Here is a 26,748-nt window from a genome sequence, read left to right on the forward strand (position 1 = left end):
AGTTGACCTAGTAAGAATGTAGTTGAGTTATTAGAAAGTTTGTAGTTGCATAGGTAATTTTGAAGCTAAGTAAGTCATTTTGTAGATGAGCTAGTCATGTTGTAAAATTAGTGAGTCATTGTGTTGTTGAGTAAGCCATTGTGTAATGAAGTAAATCATGGTGTGGTTAAGTAAGTCATTTTGTAGCAGAGTTAGTCAATTTTAATTGAGCTATTCATGATTCACTTGAACTTATGTTTTAGTTCAGAAACAAAATACAGTTGAGAAAGTCATGTTGTAGCTTAGTAAGCTTTTAGTTCAGTAAATCAGTTTGCAGTTGACATAGCAAAGTTGTAGTCAAGCCAGTCATTTTGTAGATGAGTAAGTCCTTTGTTGAGTAAATCAGTTTGCAGTTGACATAGCAAAGTTTTAGTCAAGCCAGTCATTTTGTAGATTAGTAAGCCTTTCGTTGAGTAAATCAGTTTGCAGTTGACATAGCAAAGTTTTAGTCAACCCAGTCATTTTGAAGATTAGTAAGCCTTTAGTTGAGTAAATCAGTTTGCAGTTGACGTAGCAAAGTTGTAGTCAAGCCAGTCATTTTGCAGTTGAATAAGTCATTTTTTAAATCCAACTTAAGATCTACCCAGCGTGGGAACGTTCTAACGGTCCCCTCGAAAGACGCCAAGAACTGGTTCTATCCAGGAAAAGACTCAAAAGCAATACAACTAAACAAAATAGGTTTAAACTAAAGTAACATGAAACTCTTTGCCCATAAACAACTCAACACTTCAAGTAAGCAATAAAAGATGGTGCATATTTTCATAGAAGACTACACAACCTTGAACGTAGCAATGCAGGGTCGTCTAGTAAAGGGTTTCTGTTTCTTGTCCATAGCCAGGAGGGTAGAGCTTACTAGGGCAATGCCCTGCATTTCATCATACAGGAATCCATTGTACTCGTTACTCTGAGGCGAGAACAAAAAGAACAACAATGAAATATAAATTAAGACAGGTAAAGTACATGTAGATCAGACAAGAGGGCCTGAAGGACCCAAAGTCGCTCATCTGTGATACAAAGGAACTCACTTGTTATGAGCAGCCCACGATATCATAAGAACAAATGTTCTGACCAAGTTTCATGAAAATTGAACTTTAAAAATGACTTTTAGAGTGTTAATAAGGCTTCACTATAGCCATATAAGGAAAACTGCCACTCCCCTGGCGGCCATGTTTTTCAACTGACCGGAACCATTTTCAAACTCAGACGAGATATCATAAGTAAAAATGTGTCATGAACATTGGACTACAAATGTAGTTCTATAGTGTAAACAAGGTTTTACTATATCCAAATAAGCAAAATTGCTCCACCCACTGGCGGCCATGTGTTTTTAACGAATCGGAACCATTTTAGAACTCAGCCAAAATATCATTAGAACAAATTTTCTTACCAGTTTAGAGTGTAAAGAAAGGAAAATGTTGACGACATACAAAAGGTGTTCACAAAAGCTCACCATGAGTACGATGTGCTCAGGTGAGCTAAACAAGCAATCAATCTTGTAATAGTTTTACCTATTAGTGTAAACAATAATGTATTAATTCTTCAGCAAATCCTGCCAATACAAAACTAGCAGATTTTGACAAATGTGTTGTGTTTAAATCTTGCCAATAAAAAAGTAGCAGAATTTTGTGTGTGCTTTATCTTGCATAAACCTATCTATCTCTTAATTATAATCAGAATCATGCATATAAATCTCAAACCGTCTTTCCAGTACTTAAAATATACAATAAATAGCTCAAGATATTCTTGACACCTGCCCATCCGGTACTACAGATGGGGGGAGGATTGTAAGCAATCTTGTTTTGTTTGCGTATGTTATCCTGGGATAGCTGTTTTACAAATATTAGATACCCACACTTAAGCCAGCAACGGACAACAACTGCCTTTTTTAATCAGAGGTAGATGGAAAATGGTTGTAGAAAGGACTTTAGGACCAATCGATTCCAAAGCACACAGATGATTTGAGTCTTTCTCTTATAAGTTGCTTAATCTGAGAAATGTCTTTGTCTTTCACTTATTAATGAGTTGCTGAAGCATAGACACAAAACTTGCATTTGAAAAAAAAACACAACATTAAATTAACAAGGGACAAAATTGTCACAAAACCAGGTTTTCATTGTGAAAAAAAAATCTGATAAAGGGAGAAAACTCAAACTGAACTTTTGAAATGACCAAAAAAAATTAACCCCCTTTGTAAGTTTTTTTTTTTTTTAAATCTATTTTTAGTCGTGGCGACCTTGACATTGGAGATATTGACGTGATTCTTTCGTGGGACACACCGTCCCATGATGGTGAACAAATGTGCCAAATGATTTTTAAATCTCACAATGAATGACATAGTTATGGCCAGGACAAGCTCATTTATGGCCATTTTTGACCTTTGAACTCAAAGTGTGACCTTGACCTTGGAGATATCGACGTAATTATTTCGCGCGACACACCGTCCAATGATGGTGAACAAATGTGCCAAATGATTTTAAAATCTGACGATGAACGACATAGTTATGGCTCGGACAACCTCATTTATGGCCATTTTTGACCTTTGAACTCAAAGTGTGACCTTGACCTTGGAGATATCGACGTAATTATTTCGCGCGACACACCGTCCAATGATGGTGAACAAATGTGCCAAATGATTTTAAAATCTGACGATGAAAGACATAGTTATGGCTCGGACAACCTCATTTATGGCCATTTTTGACCTTTGAACTCAAAGTGTGACCTTGACCTTGGAGATATCGACATAATTATTTCGCGCGACACACCGTCCAATGATGGTGAACAAATGTGCCAAATGATTTTAAAATCTGACAATGAACGACATAGTTATGGCCCGGACAAGCTTATTCCGCCAGCCCGCCAGCCAGCCCGCCCGCATTCGCCAATCTAATAACCAGTTTTTTCCTTCGGAAAACCTGGTTAAAAACAAGAGGGCCTGAAAGGCCCAACATCGCTCACCTGAGATTCAAAGGAACTGACCTTTTTTGTGCAGCCCTTTGATGTCATTTGATTAAATGATCTTATCAACGTTCATGCATAGTGTACACCCTGGTGGTCACGTTTTTCAAAAGACCAGAACCATTTTAGCACACATCCATGATATAATTAAAACAAATATGCTGACAAAGTTTCATGAGGAATGGACAATAAATGTGACTTTAAGAGTGTTAACAAATTTTGACAATAGCCATATAGGAAAAAATGCCTGCCCCCTGGTGACCATATTTTTCAATCAACTGCAAGCATTTTTCAACTCATCTAAGATATCGTTACGACAAATTTTCTGACCAAGTTTCATTAAATTTGGCAAAAAATGTTGCCTGACTAGCCTCTAGAGTGTTAATAAGGTTTTACTGAAGTCATAAAGCCATATAAGGAAAAATGCCCCGCTCTCTAATGCCCATGTTTTTCCACCAATGTGAACTATTTTTCAACTCATCTAAGATATCATTAGGTTAAATGTTCTGACCAAGTTTCATGATGATCGGACAATAAATGTGGCCTCTAGAGTGTTAACAAGGTTTTGCAATATCCATATAAGGAAAAAATGCCCCGCCTCCTTTTGGCCATGTTTTACAACCAACCCGAACCATTTTCGAACTCATACAAGATATCATTATGATGAATATTCTGAGCAAATTTCATGAAAATCGGGCAATAAATTTGGCCACTAGAGTGTTAACAAAGTTTTTCTTTATTTATATACAGCCATATAAGAAAAATGCCCCGCCCCCTGGAGGCCATGTTTTTCAAGCAATCACAACCATTTTAAAAATTGGCCAATATATCATTAGGATAAATCTTCTGAACAAGTTTCATGATGATCATACAATAAATGAGGCCTCTAGAGTGTTAACAAGGCTTTACTATAGCTATACTATGAACAAGAGATGTGTTTGTCAGAAACACAATGCCCCCTAATGCACAGCTTTTTTTACCTTTGACCTTGAATGATGACCTTGACCTTGATTTCACTCACCATATCCCCACTTAGCAGCCAAGTGCAGTGGAGTCTCTCCCATATCACTTACCATATCCCCACTTAGCAGCCAAGTGCAGTGGAGTCTCTCCTATATCACTCACCATATCCCCACTTAGCAGCCAAGTGCAGTGGAGTGTCTCCCATTTCACTCACCATATCCCCACTTAGCAGACAAGTGCAATGGAGTCTCTCCCATATCACTCACCATATCCCCACTTAGCAGCCAAGTGAAGTGGAGTCTCTCCCATTTCACTCACCATATCCCCACTTAGCAGCCAAGTGCAGTGGAGTCTCTCTCAGTTCACTCGCCATATCCCCACTTAGCAGCCAAGTGCAGTGGAGTCTCTCCCATATCACTCACCATATCCCCACTTAGCAGCCAAGTGCAGTGGTGTCTCTCCAATATCACTTACCATTATCCCACTTAGCAGCCAAGTGCAATGGAGTCTCTCCCATATCACTCACCATATCCCCACTTAGCAGCCAAGTGCAGTGGTGTCTCTCCAATATCACTTACCATTATCCCACTTAGCAGCAAAGTGCAGTGGAGTCTCTCCCATATCACTCACCATATCCCCACTTAGCAGCCAAGTGCAGTGGAGTCTCTCCCATATCACTCACCATATCCCCACTTAGCAGACAAGTGCAATGGAGTCTCTCCCATATCATTGCCCGCGTTTACATCAACACGACTCCTTAGGCTGTCCAAGAACAGAATGGCTTTCACACACTGAAATGAACGTAAATGTGGAAAGATTAAAAAAATATTAGCAGCGCTCTGGGAAAACAGGGCTTAATGCATCTGCATTATTTGTTGTCCCAGTTAAGTGTTGTCCCAGTTAAGTGTTGTTCCAGTTAAGTGTTGTCCCAGTTAAGTGTTGTCCCAGTTAAGTGTTGTCCCAGTTAAGTGTTGTCCCAGTTAAGTGTTGTCCCAGTTAAGTGTTGTCCCAGATGATCCTTTGCAATCTCCGTGTCAACTGGCGTTTTGCTAAGATATTTCCTTTAGAAAAATAACATATAACGGGACAGCGTCGTCCCTGATTAGCCCGTGCAGACGACACAGGCTAGTCTACGACGCTTCATACATATGTATTACGCCCCATTTACCCAAGAGTGTAAGTCAGAGTCAGACAAGAGTGTTGCTTATTGTTAATACTAATCTCAATATCACATCTAATATGGGGCTTGTCCTCAGCATTTTGGATATATGACCCGTGAAATTGGGCATTTTAGAATCAATTTACTTTCAATTGGGAAAATTAGTATTGCTTGATTTTTAACTTTTAAATAATTATTGAAACAACTTGCATGAGTCATTGACATATAAAATACTTAACATTAAGATATCAGTACCAAAAGTATTGATGAATTAAGCAATGATCAATATGTTAGTTCATAACCCTGAATAACTACTACATTACTGAACTATGCATCATTAGGTATTTCGACATATTGAACAGTATTTGTTAAATGCCTTTATTTACTTCCTCATGTCCATTTTAGGCACATAAATGCAGTGGATTGTTGCCTTCAATGTCTATGGCTCGCACTTAACCCCCAAAATGAACCAAGAGTAACTAAAAATACAAAAGAGTTATAAGTACAAGAGATGCCTTCACAGGTGTGAAGCATACATGTATCTAACCTTTCACCACTAAGATAAGTATTTTAACGCATTTGTAGTCATAAATATGTATGATATGTCTTTGTAAAGAAAGTCTCTTCTTAGCAAAAGTCTAGTTTAAGCGGAAAGTGTCATCCCTGATTAGACTGTGCGCACTGCACTGGCTAATCTGGGACGACACTTTACGCACATGCATTAAACCCCTTAATCACAGATCATCGCCCAAATCATGCTTTCATAGTTTTAGTAAGGCTCTGAGGAAGGGGCTCTAGTCTTCAATAATGTTATAACAAGAAACCGTCGGAGACGGGTGATGCTCCTCAAAGGTTATTTTTGTCACAATATTGCACTTTATATTAAGATAAAAGGAAACGTCTTGAGGGGCATAACTTTAGACAAAATAATACGATGGATGGTTTAGCAACTTAAAAATGTCAAAGGGCCATAACTCTCTAAATAAATCATATAACCAGAACCCACAAGTCAGTAGTTGGGGAGAAATAGCCCGGACAAGAATTGCACTATATGTACAGTTTAAATAAAATTTCAAAGGGCCAAAACTCTGTGAAAAATCATCTGACCATAACTGGCTGAAAAAATGCACATCTCCTGTTGGTAGTGAAGCTTCCCATAAAGTTTCATTGACTTCCGGTCATTAGTTCCGGAGAAATAGCCCGGACAAGAATTTCACTATATGTACAGTTAATGGAAAATTTCAAAGGGCCATAGCTCAGTGAAAAATGATCCGACCTGAACCAGCTGATAATATGCACATCTCCTCTTGGTAGTGAAGCTTCCTATAAAGTTTAATTGAATTCCGGTCATTAATTGCTGAGAAATGGCCCGGACACAAATTGTGCACGGACGGACGGACACACGGACACAAGGACAAAGCGGCAACTATATGCTCCCCAGGGATAACTTTGGCACATTTTCATTGATGGGCAAATACATTTTAGGCGTAGGTTTCATTGAAACCTGGATGAAAATTATATGAATACAAATAATCTGAGAGAGTTTAGACTAAGATTGGCAACAGCTTCAGAATTAAACAAAACCCTGTTATGCTTTAACATTTACATTTCTAAAAATAAACACACTTCATGAAATTTCTACTTCATTTTAGTTAAAAAATTGACCATTATTTGACAAGCATTTTAAATTGTGTAAACAAACACTTTCAATTTGTTGCCTTATTTTTTTTAAAATATATTTAACAATTACAGCTGGACTACACAATTATTAAACTGTAATATAATGCTTTATCCTTATTAAGTCTGTCAGTAAAAAAATGCTTGAATTTGCAAATCAAACTTAGACCAATTTTGTGATTCTCGTAAGTTAGTTAGGTAGGCCCATACACAATAAAGGCTTTTGAATGAAACCTCATAAAGTATAAAACAAGTCTACATCGAGTAAAACTGGGCTTAATACATTTGCATAATTTCTTCCTAGATTAATCTGTACAGTCTGCATCAGATAACCAGGGACGACACTTTCCGCTTTGATTGAATTTTTCTTAAAAAAGGAAGGCTCCCCTGAATGAAACTCCAGTCTATGTGGTAAGTGTTGTCTCAGATTAGCCTGTGCAGTCTGCACCAGATAATCAGGGAAGACACTTTCCGCTTTTATTGATTTTTTCTTAAAAAAGGAAGGCTCCCCTGAACGAAACTCTAGTCTATGTGGTAAGTGTTGTCCCAGATTAGCCTGTGCAGACCTGTAGTAAGTGTTGTCCCAGATAAGCCTGTGCAGACCTGTGGTAAGTGTTGTCCCAGATTAGCCTGTGCATACCTGTGGTAAGTGTTGTCCCAGATTAGCCTGTGCAGACCAGTGGTAAGTGTTGTCCCAGATTAGCCTGTGTAGACCAGTGGTAAGTGTTGTCCCAGATTAGCCTGTGCAGACCTGTGGTAAGTGTTGTCCCAGATTAGCCTGTGCAGACCTGTGGTAAGTGTTGTCCCAGATTAGCCTGTGCAGACCAGTGGTAAGTGTTGTCCCAGATTAGCCTGTGCAGACCAGTGGTAAGTGTTGTCCCAGATTAGCCTGTGCAGACCTGTTGTAAGTGTTGTCCCAGATTAGCCAGTGCAGACCTGTGGTACGTGTTGTCCCAGATTAGCCTGTGCATACCTGTTGTAAGTGTTGTCCCAGATTAGCCAGTGCAGACCTGTGGTAAGTGTTGTCCCAGATTAGCCTGTGCAGACCTGTGGTAAGTGTTGTCCCAGATTAGCCTGTGCAGACCTGTGGTAAGTGTTGTCCCAGATTAGCCTGTGTAGACCTGTGGTAAGTGTTGTCCCAGATTAGCCTGTGCAGACCTGTGGTAAGTGTTGTCCCAGATTAGCCTGTGCAGACCTGTTGTAAGTGTTGTCCCAGATTAGCCTGTGCAGACTGCACAGGTCAATCTTAGATGACATTTGACGCACTTGCATTAAGTCTGGTTTGCCTAGAATGTGAATAAAACACACATTTAACTCACAATGATGTTTTGATGTCACTTTAATGGCGCCATATGCAGTGGAGTGCGGCCCAGGACATCGGAGGCATCGGCAAGGCAACCGTTCTTGAATAAAATGTATATTAGTCCTGCCTGGACATATAGTGCGGCCAAATGGAGAGCTGACAAGAAAAAGAGATTTGTTTAACACAAGAGTCATGCTCTGTGAATATCGGGCTTCATTAGCGCAAATGGTAGTCCCAGATTAGCCTGTGAAGTCTGCACAGGCTAATCAAGAACAATACTTTCCGCTTTCATGGAATGTTTCAGAAGATATTATTGAGATAAATGTTCTCACCAATTAATTTGCCTGAATTTCGAGCAATGAAAAAAGCTTCCATTGTGTTTACATAGTGAATGTCCATGACTGACGGTAGACATAGATATAAAACAATATATAAAAATACAGATTTATTTTATGATTGAAATTTTTGACAACACTCAACTGAATTCATCTGATTCTGCGACCTTTGTAAAATAAAATGCTTCATGTACATCAAATTTGCAAACCTGTCAACATAATCATGTATTCCATTTAATATACATTGATGATGTTGATAATTATGACAATGTTTAATGATGATGATGTTGATGATTAACTTAATAGTAAATGATCACCTCCAACTCACTTTATTAACTTAATAATTAAGCCCATTTTACGGTCCACAAATCTGAGCAATATTTAAATTTGCCCTCCACAACTCGAGATGGTTGCAGTTAAATAAGTTAAATCCATATAAGGATTCCTGGTATGTGATTTGTTCACATCTAATTTTGAGATACACATTTAAATTTCATAAATAATCTAAAGAAATTCTTGTATTTCATATAAATATATTTAAATAACATGTTTGATGTATTAATTGAACGTACAATATTCATTGAAAGTACAATACAGAACAAGAGCACTGCATAACGGTGGCAAAGCTCTGCTGCGGGTGCAGTTTTGAATTAATTAAAGCTTGTCAGAATGTTTTTGAGAAGTCACAGTGACCTTGACCTTTTTACCTAGTGACCTAACAATGGGTGTGGCATGTAGAACTCATCAAGGTGCATCATCATATGAAGTTTCAAAGTTGTAGGTTGAAGCACTTTGATTTTAGAGGCAAAGGTAAGTTTTTAGCACGACGCAGACAGCGGACGCCTGATGGCACACGAGCTGACTATGGCAATACCTCGGGTTTTCTCCGAAAACAGCCGAGCTAATAACACACTTCACTTATATTGGTACTAACCAGTTTGGAATAGGAGAGTGTATTATTAGGTAGATTAACAGGAAGAAGGTCATCTGTCGCCGTCATTAAACGTAAGAGTGATAAGAACCACTATGTACACAATGTATTCAAACATATTACCAGAATATTTTCAATGTTGATAAATATTAAACAAAAAACTTTTGTAGAATAAACAGTAAACCGTAAATTTAGAATAACTTATGTAAACCGGTAAGAAAAGCATAAAAAAAAACATGGATATTCCAAAATAAAATTTCTATAAAGACTTCGGTATTCAAGGAAAATCTTATGTTTCAAGAATTTTGAAAGCAAACTACCACAGCCGTAAAACAGTGGTAAAATTGATACAGTGAATAGGGAACTCAAAAATCTCCAACTAATATCTGTATACATGTCTCAAGAAAAATAAAGATCACCTCCATTAAAGTTTGAAAAGGGAATGAATTTTAGGCATTCATTACAAAACATAACACTTTTTTTTCTTATATGTTTTATGCACATTTTCAATGTCCAGTGGATTTATTTAAAATATCAATAAGCTGTTTGCCTTATAGTCTCGTATAGTATACACAATCAACAGACACTTGTAACGACCATAAATAGTGACAAGTTTGCACCTTAATTTTTGCTAAAGCTGGAAATGTTAAAATTTATTTTATGCTTTCTGTTGGTTTATAGAGACATATCAGTGAATTAAAACTGATAAGTCACTGTTTCAAACAGTGAAAATTATCGATAATTTTAATTGCTTTACTGGAAATACTTTTTAGATATGTTTGGTTGCCCATTGTGACCCAAAATTTTACCAAGGGCGGCTACTCTCTGTTGAATGTGTATAACAACATACGGATTAGCTACCCTCTAGCTAACATGTAATGTAATCGGGGCGCCAAAAAAGGAAATAGATTGTCCGGAATGGCAAAAATACAAAAATAATCACTTCAAATCATTAATTAAAAAGAAAATGTGTTGGATTTCATGGAATATCGATTAAAATTGACTTGTGATCATAGAAAAGTATTTTTTCCCTTGTGGCTGCAAGTTTCACTTGTGAATTAAAATGGATATTCCACCAAATCCAATAAATATCCTCCATCTCTCTTACTGTCATCACTTTTTGCAGCTTCCACAGGCCTCGTACGAAGCGTCACGACATGTTTGAAGCACTGTAGACGCTCGAGAGGCGTACTGAAGTCGTTCAGCTTGGACAGCTCTTTCCGTGAGCCCGGCAAATTCTCCTCGTACTCGTGCGCGCATATGCAGGTGTACTAGACGTGTCTCCACCAAGTTAGGGTTCTTCTTGTTCAGATTTGAGTCATTTCTCTTCATGCAGTTGGTGATGGTAGCAAACAGGTGCTTGTGGACCACGTTCACTAGGTAGTTCTAAAAATTTAAAAGGAAATTCATAATTAATTGTTTTATAGAACTTATAAGTTAAGTAAGGGAGCATAACTAAACAAAGAATAAACAAGAGATGTGTTCTTCAAAACACAATGCCCCTTATTGCGCCGCTTAGAAATAAAAAATCGTTGACCTTTGACCTTGAAGGATGACCTTGACCTTGAACTTCCACCACTCAAAATGTGCAGCTTCATGAGAACACCGCTTTGAAATTTGTATTATTTTTTTACCTTTGACATTGAAGGATGACCTTGACCTTGAACTGCCACCACTCACAATGTGCAGCTTTATGAGAACGCGCTTTGAATTTTTTTTTTGACCATTGACCTTGAAGGATGACCTTGACCTTGAACTTCCACCACTCAAAATGTTCAGCTCCATGAGATACACATACATGCCAAATATCAAGTTGCTATCTTCAATAGTTTCAACAGAGCTGCAATAAAATGTTGGTCAAATTCTTATTTACTCCCTATTTTAAAACTTAATTCTTATTTTACCCCCTATTGATAAAATTAATTCTTAACAAATTAAAAAATAATTGTGTATTCATTGTTTTTGACACATCAACAAATTGAGTCATTTTCGCATGAGCTTATAAATTCATCAATTATTGACGAAACCATGCTTTGGGTATTTGAACCTAATTGAAAGAATGCATGCAGCATAGACTTTCGACACTGAAATGGCTTTTTTGCCTTCTACGCTTCGGTCGGCCATTTTGATTTTTTATGTAAAACGGTCACTGACACTTCGGCTTAGGTCATAATGGCCTTTTGGTCACCGTTAAAGTCATATCAAAAACTATATTTAATATTTAATTTTAATGACATTTTGAATAGGTATACAGTATATTACTTGTGTATAAAAATTATGATAAAGGTAATTAAAAAGGTACAATAAACAGTAATGACTCGCCTGCAATACTAGGAGAACAGAATCGAGACCGTTTGGCCTTTTGACTGTTCTTAGGTGTGGCTCTTCCTCACAGCAAACGCTTGAGTGACGTTGACTTAAAGTTGTAGTTTTAATTGAGCGCCTAGACGAGTCAGTACCGGGATGAAATGTTTACCGTATATAATTTGCTACTGGCAGTTTTATGCACGTTCAAAAATTTTGAATTCCTGTTTTATTTTTTCAATGCGTAACTTAACGCAAAGATTTTAAATCTAAATTATTATTTAAGAAATTTTATTCGTTTTTAGGCCTTTACGCATGTTATCTGGAGCACTGGTGAAAAAGTTATGGCCAATGTTAAAGTTTTTGGACGGACAGACAGACGCCATATATTAGACATTTGACTTTGAAGGATGACCTTCACCTTCACCTTTCACCACTCAAAATGTGCATCTCCATGTGATACACATGCATGCTAAATATCAAGTTGCTATCTGAAGCGACATAGAAGTTATGAGCATTTTTCGAAACAAACGCAAAACCTAAACACTAAGTGTGACGGAAAGACAGACAGGCGGAAGGTCCGATCACTAAATGCCCTTCTTTGGGGGCATACAAATAATTTCAATTCATTACAAAAGCTCACCATGAACACTGCATGCGCAGGTGAGCTAAAAGACATCAAGAACGGCTAATTCCCATAGTTAAAAAAGCTAACATATACATAGGATCTTAGACAAATTGTCACTCCATACCACATTTTATTATACAAGATCAGGAATTTTGTTAAAAGGCCAACCATTTGCAAGCTTACTAACACATTTCCTGGATAAGTTTTATATGACATAGGAACAAGTGTCAGATCTTCTAAATCACATGCTTTAAAATTAACATTTAATTAACGTTCTGATAAAAAGGAAAATTGTTTTCACTACGTTCTGTGAAACAAAAAGTAGCAGATGAAGATGCTATGTTTCAGAACTTAACCAAACCTTAATTGAGTTATAAAAAAAGAAAAGTTTAAATCTGTATGCAGGTCTTGATATTCACAATAGTCTAACTGATCTGGGCAATCTAAAACAAAATTAGACACAGCTTGCTGTTTTAAAGATGATGCTATAGTCTTATTAACAAAAACAAAAAAATGAAACAAAATAAAACTTCCGGAAAATTCAATTCATATAAAATGGTTCCGGCAACTAAGAAAAAAGTTCAGTAACTTGTTGTTCCTGTATTGTAGACATAAATTATTACCACCAGACTGTCATTCAGGACTAACTGCATGGCTCTCGTCACCTTACCAGACACCAAATCCTGAAGTAGAAGAAAAAACCCAGCGTTTTATGATCAATGAACTTGAGAAGTCTAGTTTATTGAATGATGACCATAATATTCAATCCTTCAAAACACCTATCTGTTTTATGTGTTTTTAATAATGAATTTCCTTAGAACATTGGAACTTCATCTATTCATATTTGGAAATAGCTTAAACATATGAATCCAGCGATTTCCCTCTCTATTAATATGGTACCAGTAAACAGTATCATTCCCATATCTGATACATGTATTTGAACCTGTTTTGAATCCATATTACTTACTAAACAGGACTAATTTCCCCCATTGGACCAGATCTCGTGCCATTCCCCAAAAGGTAAGGGGGAAGCTGTTAATACCCGATTGTATTCAGGTTTTTTTTTCCTTCTTTGGGACCCGCCGAAAATTGGCCCTTTCCCCTCGGATTTTTTTTCCCCTCAGCTGGTAAATTTTCCCCTAGATTTCATTTTCCCCTAAAAAAAAAACAAAAAAATATTATTTATTTTTTTTTACCTTTAAATATATAAGTTAACCTGATCCACTGTAGAAACTAGAAAAATCTTGCATAATTAAATTATCTGTCGCCTTGAATTTGTTTTAAAAACAGTAAAATATGTTAAATTGATTATTTTAGACTTTGCTTATTTTCCCCAAAATCCAGCGTTTCGCATATTTTTTTCCCCAAAATTCGACGTTTCGCGCAATTTTTTTCCCCTCAAAAAAGGCCAGGCCCTTTCCCCAAAATCAGATAAAAACCCCTGGTATTTGTTTTCAAACAGCTTCAAAATATATCCCTTAAAGTTTTTTAATAGTTTCACTGACAGAAGCGAAACTTTTTCACTATTGATAATAAAGTTTATGTTTGTAAAGTAACTGTTTTAAGTGTTTTAAAAGTTTAGCAGAAAGCTACATCAAACAAACTCTATTCAAGGGTTGGCTTCACTACGCTTTCTCAAACCTTCCAAACCAATAGAATTTTACTTAATTTTGTAATTTGTTTACTAACACATGTCAACTAAAAGAAGACCAATACATTAAAATGATAACAATAAAGTCAAATAAATAACTTGATCCAAAAACAATCTAAAACTGGCCGCTACAAATTGGAGCAATCAGGTCCTGTACCACAAGTGCAGGAGTGACAGATCCCGAGAACTTCTGATAGTCTATGCAGAATGTCAGCAACAACTGGTCAAGATTCTCCTTGGTTTTGGCACTTCCTGTCAAACAGAGCTCTTTAAAGTAATCTTAACTTTCTGCAAACTATTTAGTTTAGTTTTATCGAATTAACAACCTAAGGTTTATTTAAACGCTTTCGAGTGCATTCCTTTCTTGTAAATAACCATAACTTGGTTTCTTTTTTGTGGAGATCTAAAGAAGCCCCCACAGTGGGAATCAAACCTGTGAACTCCCAGTTTAAATCTTGATTAAAAAAAAATATAAGGAAAATTTCTCTGTCTTTTATTGTTGTATTTACTGATGAGAAAAGTATGCCTCATTTGCATTTACGCCAGCGCAATGTTCTCTGCACTACATGCATTGATGAAGTCCAGAAAAATGCTATTCAATACCACCAAGAGATGTGTTTGTCAGAAACACAATGTCACCTATTTCGCCCCTTTGAAGCCATATAGTTGACCAATGACCTTGAAAGATGACCTTGACCTTTCACCACTCAAAATGTGCAGCTCCATGAGATATACATGCATGCCAAATATCAAGTTGCTATCTTCAATAATGCAAAAGTTATTGTAAAACTTAAACCAAGGTTAAAGTTTTGGGACACACACAATGAATGAATGAATGAATGACAGACGGACAGGACAGACGGACAGGCCGAAAACAATATGCCCTCGATCTTTCGATCCGGGGGCATAACAAAAACTTTGAAATTTTACTTTAAATAATGGGTCGAGTCATTTCGATGACATATTTACATTAAAAGTTCTATTACTGAAACAAATTGTTGTTTGTAAAATAGTTATGACTGCCCCCTCAAGGTTAAAATTAATGTTCCCATATAAGATGTTTTTGGTAAACATTACATGTACATATTTAATTGTATTTTCAGCATGAATATGATGATCTTATATTGAATAATTGTAAGAAAACACATATGATAATAGTTAAACAGAATCGACATAATTACAACAAGAGATGTGTTTGTCACATACACAATGCCCACTACTGTGCCGCTTTCAGTTTGATACATGTTTTTTTACCTTGACCTTGAAGAATGACCTTGACCTTTCACCACTCAAAATGTGCAGCTCCATGAGATACACATGCAAGCCAAATATCAAGTTGCTATGTGAAAGGACATAGAAGTTATTAGCATTTTTCAAAACCTAAATGCGAAACCAAAACGCAAAGTGTGACGGAAGGACAGACGGAAAGACAGACGGACGGAGGATCCGATCACTATATGCCCTCCTTGGGGGGCATAAAAACATATATGATAAACAACTATAAACAGGCTTCAATTCACAACAGACTGAGTTTATTTTAATGAATTTAAAAAGGGCACTTACCTATGACTTGCTGACCCTTGACCTTGTTTCGTAAGACATTCTTATCAGAATCAACATAATTACAACAAGAGATGTGTTTGTCACAAACACAATGCCCACTACTGCGCCGCTTTCAGTTTGATACATGTTTTTTTACCTTGACCTTGAAGAATGACCTTGACCTTTACATTTCAACACTCAAAATGTGCAGCTCCATGAGATACACATGCAAGCCAAATATCAAGTTGCTATGTGAAAGGACATAGAAGTTATGAGCATTTTTCGAAACCTAAATGCGAAACCTAAACGCAAAGTATGACGGAAGGACAGACAGAAAGACAGACGGACGGACGATCGTATCACTATATGCCCTCCTTCTGGGGCATAAAAACATACATGATAAACAACTATAAACAGGCTTCAATTCACAACAGTCTGAGTTTATTTTAATGAATTTAAAAAGGGCACTTACGTATGACTTGCTGACCCTTGACCTTGTTTCGTAAGACATTCTTACACAACCCCATCATTTGGGTGACAGTCTCTTGCAGGTGTAACCCCTCCCCTAAGAGAGATGGCATTATCTTGCCTGAAATGAGTTAAGACATCCAGTCATCTATGATCATTGCTCTGCAAAAACTGGGCTTAATGCACTTGAGTAGTGTCCTCCCACAGTAGCCCGTGCCGTTCCCACAGGTTAACCAGGGACAACACAGGCTTCCAACACTGGATTATTTTATACGAAGAGACCACCTTTAAACAAAAAATTCCCTGAAAGTTTCATCCCAGATGCACATGCTAAAAGCTATTCTAAAGAAAGCACAAGTAGTTTGAACGGTAAAATAGTATTTAACAAACAAAATTCTCATACAAAAGACAGTAAAAGCTGAAGTAAACATCAACAAGAGATGTGTTTGTCAGAAACACAATGCCCCCTATTGCGCCGCTTTGAAAAAAATAAAATTTACCTTTGACCTTGAAGGAAGACCTTGACCTTGAACATCCAGCTCTCAAAAATGTGCAGCTTCATGAGAACACCGCTTTGAATATTTTTCCATTATTTTTGATTTTTGTTTGACCTTTGACTTTGAAGGATGACCTTGACCGTGAACTTCCACCACTCAAAATGTGTAGCTTCATGAGATACACATGCATGCCAAATATCAAATTGCTATCTTCAATGTTGAAAAAGGTATGGCCAATGTTAAAGTTTTCGGACGGACAGATGCCATATATTTGACATTTGACCTTGAAGGATGACTTTGACCATCAGCTTTCACCACTCAAAATGTGCAGCTCCGTGAGATACACATGCATGCCAAATATCAAGTTGCTATCTTCAATATTGCAAAAGAATTAATAAAATAAGCGATTTGGGCCACATATATTTGACCTCTGACCTTGAAGGATGACCTTGACCTTGACCTTTTACCACTCAAAATGTGCAGCTCCATGAGATGCGCATGCATGCCAAATATCAAGTTGCTATCTTCAATATTGCAAAAGCATTTATAAAATAAGCGATTTGGGCCACATATATTTGACCTCTGACCTTGAAGGATGACCTTGACCTTTCACCACTCAAAATGTGCAGCTTCATGAGATACACATGCATGCCAAATATGAAGTTGCTATCTTCAATATAGCAAAAGTTATTGCAAAATGTTAAAGTTGGCGCAAACAGACAGACCAACAGACAGGGCAAAAACAATATGTCCCCCACTACTATAGTGGGGGACATAAAAAGTTATGGCCATAAAAGTTTTTGGACGGACAGTAGGGCTGTCACGATTCACCGGTATATCGGTATATCGCGGTGCATGTCGTGAAAAAAATCGCACCGCGGTACGGCGTTGCCACACCGGTTTTGTTAATATTATTATATTAGCACAGATATAAATATATTACATAATTATTTTGATATAGATATCGTTTTGAAAACTGTAGAAGCGATTCAAATGGGCTAAATAAATAATCCGTTCATATCCAGGTCAAGCAAGCGCTTCCACTGGTAGATGTTTAACTTTCACGTTTAAAATACGGCGATGTATGGGTCCGTACCTTTTTTGGAATTTGGGACAGATTTCCTTTGCAAATAAGTTCATAATTATCCAAAAGATGTTTACTCTATCTCTTAGTTTCTTTCTTAAGTATATTGATCGTTCAAAGCATGGCATTTCCGAATCATGTTATCTTAAGATTATGAATAAGTCGAGGAAGAGTCAGAACGCTACGGATTTTCAATACTGGGCCCGCTGACTCCACATTTTAAACATGCCCTTGAAGCCTTCGATTTACACAGATCGTAGTCACAGCTATTGTAAACAACATGGTGGACATTTTAGAAAAAGACGCGAATAACAATAACAATAACAATGACTACTTCTATTAAGTTTATTACAGTTTCTTTTACAGTTTCTAGTCATACTATGATACCAGTGTTTTCTGATTATTGAGTTTAATAAAGTTTGTAAAACTTGTTATTCTGCTGTTTTCTTCACAGATACATATTCTGTAAAATATCGCGGTACGTACCGCGATACAGTGTTGCCGTACTACGATATACCGCGGTACGCTCACGGCGTATCGTGACAGCCCTAACGGACAGACAGACTGACACACATACTGACAGTTCAACTGCTATATGTCACCCTACCTGACGCCTAAAAACCCATAAAATCAACAATTAGACACACCTATTTGGATTTGTTCCACAGCTTGATTATCCAGGATCATCACTTTTTGCTGCTTGTCGTTGTGAGACATGGCCTCCAATTGGTCAGTTCCCATCCATTCCCATCCTAATTCGCAAGCAATCAACCAATAGCTTCTGTCGTAAGACAGCGTATTTTGTCTCCAGAGCCTGCAATTAAAATTGAACAGTTATTATTATAATCTGCAAATCTTTGTATTCTCTTATTAAAGAGTAAATACAAATTGGATTTAAAAACATGAGATGTTATTGCAAAACTTTAACCAAGGTTAAAGTTTTGGGACACACACAATGGATGAATGAATGAATGACAGACAGACTGACAGGTCAAAAACAATATACCCCAGATCGAAAAACAACCCCAGATCTTTCGATCCGGGGCGTAAAAATGTGCAATCAAAACAACCGATTACTTTTAATGTTAATAATCTAAATGCTTAATAAAGTAAGTTCAATTTTATATTTAACAAACGGCATACATTGATATTTGGGCATAACTATGACTTCAATTTGCTATTGATGAATGAACAAGAGCTGTCACCATAGGAGGACTTATGCCCCCTATAAATGCTTGATAGAAGTTATGAGCATTTTTCGAAACCTAAACGCAGATTTCGAAACCTAAATGCGGACCCTAAGTTCAAGGTCAAGGTCAAAGGGGTCAAAATTTGTGTGATTATGGAAAGGCCTTGTCCATATACACATGCATACCAAATATGAGGGTTATATCTCGAGGGACATAGAAGTTATGAGCATTTTTCAAAACGTAAAGGCAGATTTCAAAACCTAAACGCTAACCCTAACTTCAAGATCAAGGTCACAGGGGTAAAACATTTTGTGCTTATGGAAAGGCCTTGTCCATATACACATGCATACCAAATATGAAGGTTATATCTCAAGGTACATAGAAGTTTTATGAGCATTTTTCGAAACCTGAACGCAGATTTCGAAACCTAAACGCGGACCCTAAGTTCAAGGTCAAGGTCACAGGGGTCAAAATTTGTGTGCGTATGGAACGGCCTTGTTCATATACCAGGGGTGTGATTGAGGCAAAGTCAGAGGGGAGGAAAAATCTGTTGACTGATTTTGACTACGCCAATGGCGCGCATAACGCAATGACAAACATGAAAACAGACATTAAAATAAACAACTTTTGAACTTCATAACAATATTTCTTTATAAAAAAACTGTTAAACTTCACATTTAACATACTGAGGATGCAAAGTAAACAGTTAAGTAAGTATTTATTGTGATCAATAGCAGCAGTTTTTTAATGTATTGAATGACAGTTAATAGACCAAATATGAACAAACACACTTGAGTGTTCTTCTGGTGTTAATGATGTATTAACTGAGTTAAATTAATATATTTAATTTGTTTACCTTTCAATATCTTTCATTTCACATCTGCACTCAGTTCAAAGCTATTTCAGTTAACTGAACAGCGTGACAAACATAATAAAGCAGAATATGCATATGAATCTGATTATACACAGACCCACAGACATATAAAATCAAATCATGTTTGTATATTTCCATGTTCAAACGATACTCTCTAAATTGTTTTACTTCGCGAGTAGACTACACTCCAATTTGCAAACACTGGTTTCCGTAACACAAATTCAGTGGGCACATTTCTTAACAAAATATGTGTTGCTTGTATCTAAAGCGTAGTCTTTTTTTTTGACAAACACATTTCATTATTCCTATCAGACTAGGTGATGTCAGTCCTTTATTCGATTGCTATTTGTTATTTCAATAATCTTAATTTTCTCTTCACAACGGCGCCATTTGCAAACAAATCACAGAGCGCATTTTAAGAACACGATTTTAATTGGAAGATTGGGAAACGACAGCCAATTATATGGCTGGTTTTAAGAATGCTTAGGCAGAATCTACCAGTGTAAAATGCGGAGAGATTTCGCGGGCCGAGGATATTTCGGGCCGCTTATGAAATACGTCCGCGGAATCGGTGGTAGCCCCTCTCCCCCACATTTTTTAAAACGAATTTACGCAAATCTCAGAAGTGACATCCGGGACAACCTGATCCGCGGAAATCCGCGGAAAAATCACACCCCTGTATACACATTCATACCAATATATAGAGGTTATTTCTCAAGTGACATAGAAGTTATGAGCATTTTTCGAAACCTAAATGCAAAGTGTGTGATGGAAAGACAGACAGACAGACGGACAGACAGATGGACAGTCGGATCACTATATGCACCCCTTTTCTTCGAAAGGGGGCATAAAAAACATCATCAATACGATTAGCACAATTTAGCAATTTGATTATGAAAATATAGAACAAAAATAAATAATAAATTTTTATTAATTATTATTGTCTAGTAAATGTATTTGACAAGGTCATTAAACAAGAGCTGTCAATGGACAGCGCGCTCGACTATTCGATTGCTTGACAGTATAACGCAAGCCATCATGGGAAAATTGTTCATATTCAATAATTTATTAGACGATCTTTCAAAAATAAAAAAGGGGGGGATAGGGGGGATGAGAGGTGGGTTTAATGTGGGGTGTGGTAATTTATAAGATGATGTTAAAAAAATTTGGGGGAGGGTTAAGAGGGGGGGGTATAATGTGGGGTGTGGTAATTTATTAGATGATGTTTAAAAAAAATTAGGGGGGGGGGAGATTGGGGGGGAAGGGATTCTGGGTATGGGCGTGGGGTATTGTTTTGGTGGAATCCATTATGGTATTCAGGTAAGTGTTGTTTTGTCAAAGTAATAATACAATGTGATCATAAATAAAGAAGTTATGGCAATTTAAGCAATATGTTCAATTATCTAAGTGTAAAAGGGGCCATAATTATGTCAAAATGCTTGATAGAGTTGTCTGGACTTGTTTATAGGTTAAGGTGATGTTGGTAAACAAGTATGCAAAATATGAAAGCAAAATGTCAAGGGACAATGAAAATAAATGGGGAGGTGCGAAATCTTTAACATTTGCTGCATATTCTAATTGGAAAAGGGGCCATAATGTTGACAAAATGCTTGATAGAGTTGTCTGCTCTTGTTTATAGGTTGGGGTCATGTTGGATAACAAGTATGCAAAATATGAAAGCAATATGTCAAGGGACAAAGAAAATATTTGGGGTAGTACGAAAACTTAAAACATTTGCATGGAGACGCTAATGCTAACGCAGACGCCGATGCCGGGGTGAGTAGGATAGCTCCACTAAATATATTTCATATATAATAGTCGAGCTAAAAATCCAACAAAAACCAGATCACTTGAAAATCCAACATTACATCGGCCACTTAAAGATTCAACATTATGTTCCACTTTTATTTCTTATATAAGCCGTGCTCTGTGAAAAGGGGGTAAAATGAATAAGCGTAAAGTGTTGTCCCAGATTAGCCTGTGCAGTCCACACAGGCAAATCAGGGGCAACACTTTCCGCCTAAACTGGATTTTTGCTAAGAAACTTTTTGTAAACGAAAAATACCATAAGAGCAGAAAGTGAAGTAACTGATTAGCCTGTGCTAACTGCACAGGCTAATCTGTAATGACACTTTAAACACATGCATTTAGCTCAATGTTCACAGAGCATGGCTCATATCTCTTTTGCGTACCTTGCTGACCCCACAGAAGTTGATTGAACTCGTTATAACTGGTCGACAGTCTGGAATAGTCAGGGGCAGTAGATTTGTTTGCATCGCCTGGAAAGCAACTAAGTAATTAACAATTACCAAACTAATAGGTAAGTGATAACAACAAGTGGTTTTCCAACTTAAATATGCGGATTAAAGGCCTTTTCCCCTTTGAAAGTTTCTTTAAAAGTATGCAGTATACACTAATGATCCTCTTCTTCATTCCAGGGAACAAATAATTGATAATATAATAAAATATTCTTATTGTTCCAGAGCATGAATAGACAAGTATATCATAAAAGAAAATGCATTATTTAAAATTGCGTTAGTAACCCTCGATTGGTCATTGTCTGCTCGGGTACTACTTAAATGTGTGCCTGGTACTTTAAAGTATACCAATTTAGTACCAAAGTTTTATTTCGCCCTAAATTCAAAATCGTTAAACGCGATACAGAATACTTAACAAAGTGCTCTTTAAACAAAACATTTTTTAAGTAGGAGTTTCGATAATATAGAGGCAATTTTACAGATTATTAACATAAATATGAAGATAATTAATTTGATTTCCTTTTAGCCGACACAGCAAATTTAGCGTTTGGATTCCCAGATACGTTTAAGTATATTTTCCGTACCTGGGATACATTGAAGTATACTTTAAAGTACCTGGGGTAAATTAAAGTATACTTAAAAGTACCCAGGGTACATTTAAGTAGTTCCCAATCCTACAATGACCAATCAAGCGTTAGTAACAAATTGCAAATAGCATTTTCAAACATGCATAAGATTTGACCACCCCTGTATACTGCAAATGATTTAATATTTCTAGACATTGGAAATGCCAAACATGAAGGTTATATCTCAAGGGACATAGAAGTTATTAGCATTTTTCGAAACCTAAACACAGATTTCGAAACCTAAACGCGGACCCTAAGTTCAAGGTCAAGGTCACAGGGGTCAAAATTTGTGTGCGCATGGAAAGGCCTTGTCCATATACACATGAAGGTTATATCTCAAGGGATATAGAAGTTATGAGCATTTTTCGAAACCAAAACGCAAAGTGTGACGGAAAGATGGACAGACGGACAGTCCGATCACTATATGCCCTCTTACCGGAGGCATAAAAACCCCGACGGTTGGTGGGGCATGCGCGGAATGACATTGGCGCAGTTCCGGCATTCAGTCGAGTATAAAAAAAATGCTGTTAAATAAAGCACCGGTCATTCTTTTTATCAACCTAAGGGGTAACGATCTGGCCAATACGTCCTGGCTAAATGCATGGGTGAAATGTGTCATCCCAGATTGGCCTGTGTAGTCTGCACAGATTAATAAGGGACAACACTTTCTTCCAAGACTGGATTTTTATTTTAGAAGAGACTTCCTTTAAACACAAAATTCCATTAAAGCAGAGAGTGTCTTCCCAGATTAGCCTGTGAAGACTACACAAGGTAATCTGTGATGACACTTTGCGCACATGCATTAAGCCCAGTTTTGTAGAACGTGGCTAAATTAATGTCTCCCATACCTGTTTCCACAGCTCTGTTGAAGACCTCTGACACTCACAGAACACGGTAACTCTCATCTTTGCTGTTAACATCTTAAAGGGTAAAAACAATTCTGCCTGGGAACAAATATTGTGAAACAGGGTAAATTCAAATACAATAAAGTCCCACAAATAATAATGATGTTACATATTAGATCAGGCAGATAAGCCCTCTCTTCTTCAAACTACAATGTGTCAATTTGCCAATCGTTAACCTCGGCGGTAACAATCATGCAAACTCCGCGTATCGCGGGAAGTTCTTAATCTCCCTCCCTGGGCGTGTCCGTGGAGTAGCGAGGGAAATTGGGGAAAATGCGTGGACTGTACTAAAAAATGATACATGTATATGAAAGTAGTGAAATTGGCTAGGAGTGTCTGCGTACTTACCTCTTTTGCATCTTTATATCTTTTGCCTAAAATGATCTGTCTTGAAGAATCTGAACATGCTGAAATGTGAATGAAAAATGACAACAAAACAAAAACAATAAACACTCTGTAAACGACCACCTTGTCATTACGACCAACTTGATATGTCAACTACCATTTTTCAGTCTCTTATTTTTCCTCTTATATTTCAATGGTGGTTACACTCACTGATTCGACCAAACCGCTAACAGCTATTAAAATCACTTTAAACAGAATCAATCAACCTAATTGCTCTAAATTGCCACCTCCCAAACGATCAATAACTTTTACAACTTACTTGATTTGGGGTTGTGGTTCAATCACCCAATTTGACAAGGGTAATTGCATCCACTGCAAGGTGTTAGATTTTCAGCCATTGTTCTTCTTTTAAATCCTTCAGAACAGAACAGAAAAAAACGTTCATTTCATTTTTGATTGATATTTATCTAATATGTTCGAGTCTGTGATTGGTAAATTGGTTATTGTTCAGAACACACTTTAAAGATTAAAGACGGCGAATAATTTAACAGTTAGGATAGTTGAGTAAGATGCGAAACAAGCAAGTGGGCTCTAACTTTGCTATAATCTTACATGCTTGGTCAGTGAAGTGAAACTGTCATCTTGGTCTGTACTTGGCAATAAAATGTGGTCACCAAAGTCTGTTTTAGTGAAGCTTGCATCTTTAACCAGCTCATACTTGGGCATACAGTTCTGAAAGAATAGAGAAACAAGTCTGGATTTGTTCAGAATATATACAGGTATTTAATTGTAAATAATTCAGTTTTTAGCAAGAATTACATGTAGCAATAAGCAAAGTTGAGTTAAGTATCATTATTGCAAACACAATAATTGCAAAATAAGTATTACTCAGATAATTAAAAAATCAAATCATCTTATATGCCTTTTTATCAAACCCACAACACATGAAATGCCTTTATTTAAGCCATACCCATCTGAGCTACTGGATTCAACAATATCAATAGTACAGGCTTGGCAAAATTGCCCGGAAGCCAGTCCTTACTGGCAGATTTCCATTTGGTCCGGCAGGTTTAACAAGAATGTCGGTCCTGGCGACCAGCAAAATGTGAAATGAATGCAAACAAATCATATTTTTTTCAAAGTTAAAAATTTGAAGAGCAAACCCCATACTACTTCATGAAAATGAAATCGCCCATTGTTTTGATGTTTGCAATAAGTTTGTTACGTACAATAAGCAAATCAAACTAGTTACAAAACACCTACTTCAAACTCAGTCGCAAAATCGGAAACTGCGTTCTAACAATAAAGATCTAGATAGTTTTGACATATTTTTTGAGTAGATAAGGGCATTAAAATATTAATTTATTTATGAAGCATGGCTTTAAAAAGGTTGTTTATTAAATATAAACAATGTTCTTATGATATCTTTATAGCATGCACTCGTCATAGGCATCCAAAAATGTTATCATTTTACATTGTACAAGTTAGTGTCCATTCACCGCAATTTTATTTTCGATATTTCTTCTTACTTTAGTTTACCTTGTTATAATGCCTACATGGATATCATTGGACAGTTAAATATAGTTTGACCAATTAGATGCCCTGTTATTATGCAAATTATGCAGCATGTACAATGTCGCGTCATGTGCATAGCAAGCGTTGGTGTATTGAGCGTTGTATAAACAAGCACACACTACATCAAGCGGTTTACACATGTTTAGTGGCAATATTTCATCAAATCTATTAAAAAAGTCACTTAGTGGGGAATCGTTCGAGTTGGGATTTTACTATGTTTGCGGGAAAGTTTTAGAACAATTATTCAAAAATGTCTTTATAAATGACATTTATAGCTTGAGTTTTTTTCTTGTAGAGTCATAGTGCACCAAATGACGTCTTTTGACGCTTTTTTCTTAGAGTTATAACACACCACAGAACGTCAATTGACTAGTGGATAGAATCGGTTCCCCAAAACCGAGTCGATTAATCGGAGGCCATAATCAGTGATTAATTGATTAATCAGCATTTTTAACAAAAACAAAGTTTTTAATATTTTAACCATTTGTTTGTTGATATTAACATAATATTGCTATATTTTATCAAAAAGAACTTTATCATGACTATTCTTAATGTGTTTTGTGATTTAATAATGAATAAATGCAAAAACAATCTTGCTTCGTGTTTGAATAAGTGAAAAATCTTGTGTCTGCAATGTTACTGTGTTGAAAACGGCGTTAAACCCCAATAACAACAACAAATCTTGTACAGAGTGAATAATATAACAGATATTTAAAAAGTAATTTTATTTTTAAAGAACAACTTTTAAGATTATTTTAAGAAGAATATGAAAATATCTACTTAAATATGGACCTTATGATAATAATTTATTGACTACTAAATTTAATAAATAACAAAAAAATAAAATCACAATGTTTTATAACATTATGATCAAAATTCAATTGAATAAAAATATAAATGGCTAGTATTCACCATTATTAAGAAGTTTCTTGAGATAATGTAACAATAGAAATAACCACAACATAATGAGTGCAGATTTGTATAGGTAAGAAATGAATTAAGACATATATGAGGGTATAATATACACCCCTCCCGAACCACCCCTAGCAGCCCCGGGGCGCCTGACAAAAATCCTGTGGAAAGCACAGGTATATATGATCCAGGATTTCTTCTATATGAACTTGGATAATTGAACAAATAAACAATGTAACATCAAATGTTTGCATGGTTTTATTTTTTGAGTAAACATACCATGGTTTAATCGATCAGTTTGACACTAAAATTATTCACGTCAACGATCTGATTAATCAGCTCACCACTACAATTGACACGTTAAATTAAAAAAAAAATCAACATCAGGAGGGAATATCCCTCCCAAAGCCACCACTATAAGCCCTGGGGCGCCTGAAAAAATTCCTGTGGAAAGCACTGCTGTTACATATTTTGAATCGATTAACACCAAAAAACTGTTATCTTATAAGGATAAAGCACTGGCAGTG

General features: G+C 36.6%; 1 protein-coding gene across 11 annotated transcripts in view; it reads right to left on the minus strand.

Annotated features, from left to right (window-relative positions):
- LOC127845441 (ankyrin repeat domain-containing protein 27-like) overlaps window positions 1-26,748 on the minus strand; it is a 339,366-nt gene that overhangs the window by 139,345 nt on the left and 173,273 nt on the right. For 2 of the 11 annotated variants that reach the window (XM_052376353.1, XM_052376352.1), the window contains exons 3-4: window positions 14,103-14,197; window positions 12,918-12,977 (exon numbers count right to left, since the gene is read on the minus strand). The exons of 7 other annotated variants lie outside the window; for them this stretch is intronic. In XM_052376353.1, coding sequence (XP_052232313.1) covers window positions 12,918-12,947 — 30 coding nt within the window. In that variant the 5' untranslated portion in view covers window positions 12,948-12,977; window positions 14,103-14,197. Of the gene's footprint in view, window positions 1-12,917; window positions 12,978-14,102; window positions 14,198-15,959; window positions 16,077-18,183; window positions 18,317-24,346; window positions 24,467-26,748 lie in introns of those variants that run through there. 2 more of the 11 variants (XM_052376351.1, XM_052376349.1) reach the window with 2 other exon arrangements.

Source organism: Dreissena polymorpha, chromosome 9, assembly GCF_020536995.1.
Source record: "Dreissena polymorpha isolate Duluth1 chromosome 9, UMN_Dpol_1.0, whole genome shotgun sequence".
Classification (NCBI taxonomy): Eukaryota; Metazoa; Mollusca; class Bivalvia; order Myida; family Dreissenidae; genus Dreissena; species Dreissena polymorpha.